This window comes from Zea mays, chromosome 8, assembly GCF_902167145.1.
Source record: "Zea mays cultivar B73 chromosome 8, Zm-B73-REFERENCE-NAM-5.0, whole genome shotgun sequence".
Taxonomy (NCBI): domain Eukaryota; kingdom Viridiplantae; phylum Streptophyta; class Magnoliopsida; order Poales; family Poaceae; genus Zea; species Zea mays.
This window is the reverse complement of record NC_050103.1, coordinates 133,172,949-133,181,882: the sequence shown is the minus strand read 5'-3', so window position 1 is coordinate 133,181,882 and position 8,934 is coordinate 133,172,949. Positions and strand designations below refer to the sequence as shown.

At 44.6% G+C, this 8,934-nt stretch overlaps 1 protein-coding gene across 1 annotated transcript; it reads left to right on the top strand.

Annotated features, from left to right (window-relative positions):
- Window positions 1-2,969: 2,969 nt before the first annotated feature.
- On the top strand, window positions 2,970-6,357 carry LOC100191838 (uncharacterized). Its single transcript, NM_001137262.2, has 2 exons — window positions 2,970-3,116; window positions 4,905-6,357. Exon 2 carries the CDS (start codon window positions 4,915-4,917, stop codon window positions 6,103-6,105), a length of 1,191 nt encoding a protein of 396 aa, NP_001130734.2. The 5' UTR covers window positions 2,970-3,116; window positions 4,905-4,914; the 3' UTR covers window positions 6,106-6,357.
- The last annotated feature ends 2,577 nt before the right edge of the window (window positions 6,358-8,934 follow it).

Sequence of the window (8,934 nt, the reverse complement as noted above, 5' to 3'; positions counted from 1 at the left end):
GGATGCCTTGACCATGAGACGGGAAAAAGGAATTAAGGATTAATGTGTGGATACCTGAGTCAAGCTTTTGAACGTACTAAGCACATGTCAGGAAAAATGGTAACCGGTAAACCTAGTACCTGAGTGAAACCGGGCGCGGACTTTATCCCTCATGCGACCTGAGACTGGGTCTCCCATGCTACTATGGTGGGTACAAGTGCGGTCACTGCACGACGGCAGCCGGGGTCAGTGGAGCATTGTATGCCAAGGCGGTGAGTCCTGGACGCGAACGGGGAATCAATGGGGACGATTGACGTGTGTGGGGTCGGAGTACCCTGACATGTCGTGTGTTTAGGTTTACATTGCAAGGATAAAACTCGATTCGAATGGTCTGCTTCTCGCAGCTAATGAGACTGGTTGACCCCTTGTACTGCATCGAGTAAGAAGTGAAATGAGGTTACATGAGATAATTTGTTGATTGAACTAGATGCTTGTTACCATGTATGCTTAGAAGGAGCAAACCTAGCTAAAATAATGATACTAGAATCTGAAAAGCTAAGAATTGATTTTAGAAACAGCTAGTGCTTTTGGCAAACCAAACCCCTCAGCCAAACAACTGCATAGTCTAGAGGTAGAGGAGTAGACTCCTCACACCGGGTAAGTCTAGCTGAGTATTAGTATACTCAGCCTTGCTTGTGGCATATTTTTTACAGGTGCAATTCAGGATATGGTTGATGGTGTGACTTGGCCTACCACCCTGCCATCGGGTTGGACGGTCGAGTGGGATGTTGCTCCGGCAGGAGAGGAGCATGAGGAGTAGTGGGCTAGGCCTTGCCCATGTCCTCATTACCGACGACGTCGATTATCCGTTGCATTTTATTTCGTGAACTCTTATTTGCTACTCAAAAACTCCGATCTATGTAATAATTCAGCACTTAATTTGAGGTTTCCTGTTTTATTGTATTTCTTCTGTGACTCACCTTCGAGTGAGATTGTGGAATTTGATCCTGGTTAAGTGGCTCTATCAGACTAGATCTGAGGGACTGACGGGTTATTCCGATTTAAGTGTGTTACGGCCCCTGAGGCGTGACTTAGGCATTTAAGCTGGAATAATTCGGGTGGTTCTGCCATAAAAACTCAAAGTGTTTAATGTACGTTTGTGTTGAAAGTGAAAATGTGCATCATGTTTGACTTGACCTACCTGCCGACTGCCGCTAGTGAGGCCAAAAATGCAAATTAAAGGTGGTCATACTTTAGTTAATAAACACTAACAAGCATAGCTCCCGTGAATGGCAACCTTGGGTAGATTAGCAAGACCAGTCAAGGCTAAAACCAATTAAAGAAGCCAAAAAAGAGGTCATTCTAGGTGACGTTGGCAGATCACTATCCACAAGACTCTTGAAAATATGTTTGGATCTTTATGGCTAATAGTTAGCTGTTAATCGACCGAAGATTCACTCAAATTCTCAGCTAATGTCTTCGCAAGAATCTAACTATTAATTAGTTAGTTTTATCTATCTATAGCCATGTACAACTTAGAACACCTTGACCCTTTTTAAAATAGAATAAACAACTAAGAGAGTATTGCCTCTAAAGACAGCTTAAGGGACATGTATCAATTAGATTGTACATACACTAGAGTCTTTATCATTGAAAAGTCAAAAGTCATGTAAGAGACAGACTCTTCATGAAGAGACTGGTCTCTCGAGTTTTTTTCACCTAACCCTAAAGACCCCTCAAGAGACAGGGTATTTAATAAGGATGTACATGCTCTAAGTGTCTGTTTTGGAACGTCTAGAGATAATTGTTAGTGGCTAAAGTTAGCTTAGGGGTTCCAAATAGCCCAGTTAAAAGCCTCGGTTTATTGTTAGCGAAACCCTCAACTAACAATCAGTTCATTAGCTGGGTTGCGCAGCTAAAACGTGGGCAAATGACAATATTGTCATTTATATGACAATGCTAGCGATTTTTTCTTATCAAGAACAAGGTGATGAAGAACATGATATGAATGAGTTTCATGGTAGTATTGCAAATGCTTTGTTCAACATGTGAGGGTGAATATTGAAGTTTCCTTTTCCAATTTAGTGCGCTTTGTATCATTGTTTGAGAATTTTATGTGGATCTATTTTTTTTACAAATCTATGTTACTTGTGACACATTTAGTGTTGAAAATCTATTTCTTTCTTTTCAAAGGTGGCGGCAAAAAATGACTCAGTTGTACCTGAAAACTAGTAGGTCCAACCAACCTATTAACTTGACGTTTTAAATTGATCTTAACTAATAATTAGCCAGCTAATAGTTAGTTACAATTTATTAACTGACTAATTATTAGTTCTAAAGGTTTTAAACAAGCTCTAACACTATATTTTCTATACCAAGATGAATTAGCAGCCAGAGGGAAGGAATATGTTTGGTCATAAGGTTGATAATAAGTTTAGGACAAATTTTAATCGTTGAAATCATATTAGATAGATGCCTTGTCGACCGAAAATAAAAAAAATTCAGATGCATGTGATTACGTGCGATTGACCGAATTTAATTCGGTCAAGCGTCATTAGCCATTTTTCTTGGTCCTCCATGCTAGTGCTGCCTTGCTGGTGCGTGCGTGGTTCCTGGTGCGGGCATGCCAACTCGTGTGCGGGCGTGAAGCACACCGCACCGCCACCGGGTCCCACTCCACACAGTTCACAGCGAGAGCCGGGCGGGGCCCACGGGCGGTTGGTGAGCGCCTGAGCGGGGCGGGTCGAACCACGCAGCCTCCCGCGGACTCGGGGCCCACGAGTCAGCAGGCAACCTCAGCAGCAGGAGGAAGTCCGAGGCCCTCGGTGTTTGGTGGGTACGGGTCGCTGTCCCCCACCCAACCCACCCGTTACAGCGTCACTTCGCCCTCCGGATCCGACCAAAACCAATCCGACGGCGGTGGCCTCCGCTGCGCCCGTGCCCGCTGCCGACGGGTGCTATAAATGGGCCAGCGCGCGGCCGGGACCGGCGTGCGCTGCGGCCGGGTCGGATCTGAGACGAGACGAGTTACCATCTCATCCCAACTCCGGAACGAACAAGTTACCATCTCATCCCAACTCCGCCTCGACCGGATCTCGTCGGACTCGGATCCGCCCGACCACCCCGCGCCGCCGCAGGTGAGCGTCCCTTCTCCTTCCGTCCAGTGCACGCTCTGGGTTCCGGTGCCTGCATCCTCTCCCCTCTCCCTTCGCCGTAGGGTTTTGTTTCGTTGTCCGTAGCAAGGCGTTTCTGGTTGCAGCGGGGGCTCTTGGTTCGCTGCCCGCAATGGTTGGTTGGTCTCGCTGCCGGCTGCCGCTTCGTCGACCAGGCGGTAGGCTCCGGCACGCCTCTCGCGCGTTCCTTGCAGGCGTCGAAGGTCGGGGCTTGCCATGATTGGTCTCCTGGTTTTCCTTCGTTCATGCCGCGGAATGTTTTGTTTTTGCCTTAACATTAATCCGATAGCCAGGTAGGGGTTTTCGCCCCTTCTTTCACACTCACACAGACACACACACACAGACCCTTGTTCGGAGTGGTAATGATTGTGCTTGTCGTCTTGTCGCGTTCCACGAGACGGGAAAAGGAAGCCAAAGGCTCCACACGTGGTTGGACGAGTCAGATCTCGTCGGAACCCCATCCGTGCTGTTAGGAAAATAAAATAAAATCTGAGCCTTCGGGTCAACATGTGCTAATCTGAATTTTCCGCGGTTGAAACATGTGTGCAGAAACTGCCTAGGATAGGGGAGTGTATAAAGGTTGCCCCGATATGATACTGGTGCTGATTTCATCTATCTTCTCCTAAAATATTTGGGGGAGAAGAATCGGCTATTAGTTTTTTTGTCTTATTCCTCTATAAAGGAACCACATGTGCTATGCTTCACACTTTTTACTAGGCAACTGCACGAAGTTTGGGGATTTCAGGAAAAATTATATATCTGCAAGTTGTCCGGAAACTTACAGCTACTGGTTCTCGCCTTTACCATGTTCTGCAGTGTTGTTTCGAGTGCTAAAATGGTAGGGGTGCTGAGTAACGTTTACTTGGAATGGTTAGTGGAAAGTGATCCTCTACCAATAAACAGCATGTTCTAAAAAACTAATTAATAGGCCAGCTGTGTAGGATTTGTCAACGTTTCTTTTTGCTACCTGAGCAGAGGATTTGTGGGAATTTGTTTTTTACACTCTATAGTAAATTGGAGGGTCCAGTTTGTGTTTACTATGCTCCATGATGTTGCTTCGTGTTCCCTCTGTTCCAAATACATTGCTTTTGCTATGCACCTAGATTTTCGCTAAGCTAGTAAGCTATGTAACTAGAAAGGTCAAAATGATTTAGAATTTGGAGCGGAGGGAGTAGATACTACTTTTGCATCCTGCAACATGTACTGGGAGAATAATTTGAGCGGTTGTTTTCTTCCTAGAATCTGGTTACAAAATTTGATATTCTTGTGCTGATTTGGTGTCGAGGCTTGGTAGATTCTTCTTGCCCCAAAAGCACAAATGCGGAGGCTAGTGCTGTATGAGTGGATCAGAAATGCCAAACTTTTGCCAGTGGGACTTAGTTGACTTAGTTGACTCTGCGTGACGAATCTCTCAACCTGAAATTGTTGTGGTCTTGTTATGTGCCAACAAATATGCCCTTTTTGTGGTTGTTTAGTAGCCTAGAACCTTTTTATTGTCTTTTGTTGCTTGAGACAATAGAAAAGATTTGAACAAAGCATTTTTGCCCAAAAGGAGTACAGTGTTTGCTTGCATCCCCGGTGTCCAACTGTTGATCAACAAATCGCTTAGTTATTTCTGTATCTAAACATTCTATTGCCCTTTTATAGGAGTACGTCAGTCTTGTTGGACCATGCAGTTCATTTGGTTATGAGGATTGTCATTTTTGCCTTAGCCATTTTGTGCGTATCTAACATTTGTATTGTCCGCTGCAGATCAAAGAAGATGGCAGCTGTCGACACATTCCTCTTCACCTCGGAGTCTGTGAACGAGGGACACCCTGACAAGCTCTGTGACCAGGTCTCAGATGCCGTTCTTGACGCTTGCCTTGCTGAGGACCCTGACAGCAAGGTTGCTTGTGAGACCTGCACCAAGACCAACATGGTCATGGTCTTTGGTGAGATCACCACCAAGGCCAATGTTGACTACGAGAAGATTGTCAGGGAGACCTGCCGCAACATTGGTTTTGTGTCAAACGATGTTGGGCTTGACGCCGACCACTGCAAGGTGCTCGTGAACATTGAGCAGCAGTCCCCTGATATTGCTCAGGGTGTGCATGGCCACTTCACCAAGCGCCCCGAGGAGATTGGAGCTGGTGACCAGGGACACATGTTCGGGTATGCGACCGATGAGACCCCTGAGTTGATGCCCCTCAGCCATGTCCTTGCCACCAAGCTAGGTGCTCGTCTCACCGAGGTCCGCAAGAACGGAACCTGCCCCTGGCTCAGGCCTGATGGGAAGACCCAGGTGACAGTCGAGTACCGCAATGAGGGTGGTGCCATGGTCCCCATCCGTGTCCACACCGTCCTCATCTCCACCCAGCACGACGAGACAGTGACCAATGATGAGATCGCTGCTGACCTGAAGGAGCATGTCATCAAGCCTGTCATCCCTGAGCAGTACCTTGACGAGAAGACCATCTTCCACCTTAACCCATCTGGCCGCTTTGTCATTGGTGGACCTCACGGCGATGCTGGCCTCACTGGCCGCAAGATCATCATTGACACCTACGGTGGCTGGGGAGCCCATGGTGGTGGCGCTTTCTCCGGCAAGGACCCAACCAAGGTTGACCGCAGCGGAGCCTATGTCGCAAGGCAGGCTGCCAAGAGCATCGTCGCCAGCGGCCTTGCTCGCCGCGCCATCGTCCAGGTGTCTTACGCCATCGGCGTGCCCGAGCCTCTCTCCGTGTTCGTCGACACGTACGGCACCGGCGCGATCCCCGACAAGGAGATCCTCAAGATTGTCAAGGAGAACTTCGATTTCAGGCCTGGCATGATCATCATCAACCTTGACCTCAAGAAAGGCGGCAACGGGCGCTACCTCAAGACGGCGGCCTACGGCCACTTTGGAAGGGACGACCCTGACTTCACCTGGGAGGTGGTGAAGCCACTCAAGTCGGAGAAACCTTCTGCCTAAGGCGGCCTTTTTTTCAGTAAGAAGCTTTTGGTGGTCTGCTGTGCTTAATCATGCTTTTATATGGCTTCTACATGTTGTGGTTCTTTCTTGATCTGCACCGCGCTTATCGTTTGTGTTGTACTGCCCTAATAAGTGGTGCTTATGAGGACTGTTTCTGGTTTTGCTGCTTATGTTGTAATGCTTTGAAACAATGAAAGAAGCTACAGGCCACAGCTATTTTGAGAAGTAATGGAACCTCGTGCCGTTTTGATTATATCGCAATGCTGTGCTTGTCTTCTGGTAAGACCGATCGCCCGTCGGCAAATTTGATGCGGAGTCAGCTGTTTGGGTGGGTTTTTGCCTAAATCTGTGCTGAAATCTCTAGGAACCTGCGACAGCGCAAGAGGATTTCCGTTCCTTAATGCAATGCAACCGTCTGTCAGGTTCGGCATGGTGGCACTGTACTGCACCACACCACATATGTACACCGAACCGACAGAGGTGACAAACGCAGTAGTTGCGGCTGTAGCACGTACCAAATGTATCGTCGTGGCTTTGCTGAGAGTGTACACAACAGAGCCAACGGCAGCCTGAATGTCATACATGATCAGGAGAGGACCCGTTATGGCGAGATAAGCCCGGCCCACCGTAGCAGAATCTCCCAAATTATTGGATCCACATGTAATTGTTTTTGTTCCAAGAATCTCAGACGGGCATGCATGTGTACCAAACAACTTAACAGGATCTGTCCGGGTGTCCAAGGACTTCGAATAAACCACTATTAACCAAGATCGTAGGATTAAGTAAACACAACTCACATATAAATATTTGCAGTGAAATACATTCTTTATTACAAAATGATTATAAATGACAACAGTTACAACTTATAACATGATCACATTATATATCATCGGAGTTGATTACAAAAGAGTGATTCAAAAGATTACACTTTAAATGTATAAAACATTTATAAGTTTGAAAATATATGCTAGCTTAAGTGACAATCCTCGTAAAGAAACTATAGACGGGATATACTTATATAAGAAGACCGAGCCCACCGGCACTTAACATCAATTACAACCAAAGCAACCCACAACCTGCAACAACATAGAGAATAAAATCTTGAGTACACAATTACTCAGCAAGACTTACCCGACTAAAGAAAAGACTCTTAAGGATATACTAGTTTGTTGGGAATGAAGGTAAAGCTCATCAAATTTCAAAGACTCATTTTGCAGAAAAGTTTACTAGTACTGGATTCTTATGCCAAAATTTTACTTCACAAGTTAAGTACTTTTCCTGAATCTAGATTTTCCTAATCTAGAGCATTCACTTGTCCTACACTTGCTTCCTTTTATCAACTTTAGTTTCACTTGTTATCTACCATGAGGGTCGAAGATCTAGTCTTCATATCTGAAAAGTAACGGCAATCCGAATCGATTAATACCCAACTTAGGATCTCCAACCACACAACATATGTAGCACTTTACCCTTGCATATGTCAACTCGCACCCGGGTTTCTCGAGACCAAAACGGGTTCACGCAACCCGAGAGCATAGTACCCCACCATCCAGCTGTTGGGGACCTTCGTCTTTCGAAGGTCCTCACAAAACACATTTAATCATTGGCTGTCGATATGTTATTAAGCGTTGCAGGAGCTTCGGCGTCGAAACACCTTCAATGCAGATTGAAGAGAAGGACGAAGAAGCTAGCTTCGTCATGATGAACATAAGGTGACAAAGTCAGGAGAAGGTGTCATCCAGAATAATGAATTCGTCATCGTGAGTGATACCTTCATTATTACAAGTTCCTTTTTCATAAAACCCATATTCAATATTACATATCATTCTTTTTAAAAGAAATAACTTTTAGTTTTCTAAGCAGGGCTAAGCAGCATTAGTTATGTTTATAAAACAGGTAACAAGGAGAATAATCCAATTCCAATGAAGGAAATGCGTCAAATGTTTCATTACTCAACTTCTATCACCTAATGCAGCATATAGGTGATAAAAAATTTAAAAACACAAGGAGGGAGCAAATGCATCGGAGCTTGCCTGGGATGACACTAGGTCAGTGTTGTTAGATAATACTCGCTTGGCGAGTATCTCCCATTCTAGCACTTGTTTGATTCATCCACTTTAGCTTCATCCATCAGCATCATCTTGGGATCAATCCAGCTCTTTTCCTTCACATCACATGATCAATTAACGTACCCATATGATATGCAAGATGCACATGAATGAGCACGAGGATAAATAGCACAAGGTAGATAATGCTACCAAAGTATATTAAGAACTTAAAGCAAGACATTTCAACTTTACTATGAAAGCACTATATGCTTTTGACTTTACACAAACATGACCTTCAAGTCAAATGGACCTACATCAAACATCTAGCAACATTACTGAAGACTAAACATATTTACATTCATCAATTTTGGATACCTAGAACTTAGAATAATGAACAGTAGTATTTCAAGTGTTGTAGAATTACTACTCTAAACTATTAGGCATAGCATACCAACTAAACAAAACATCACCCTAAAAGTTCTAACAAGTAGAGCATAATCACATATGGTTGAATTCTCTAAGACTACATGGAAGTAAACTTCAAGATTTAATGGCAAGACTTCATAAACATTCATAATCAATCGCTAAATAGGTCTATATAACCCAACACAATGACTCGTATCTTCAACTTACCCAAATCTAATCCAATCATTAAGAAACATTAAACTAAGCATAAGTCCTATAGTCCCTAACTAGAGCATAATACCAAAAGATTCACTAAATTAAATTCACCACTATCGACTTCTAGAACTAACATATGGATAGAAACAAACTAACACAT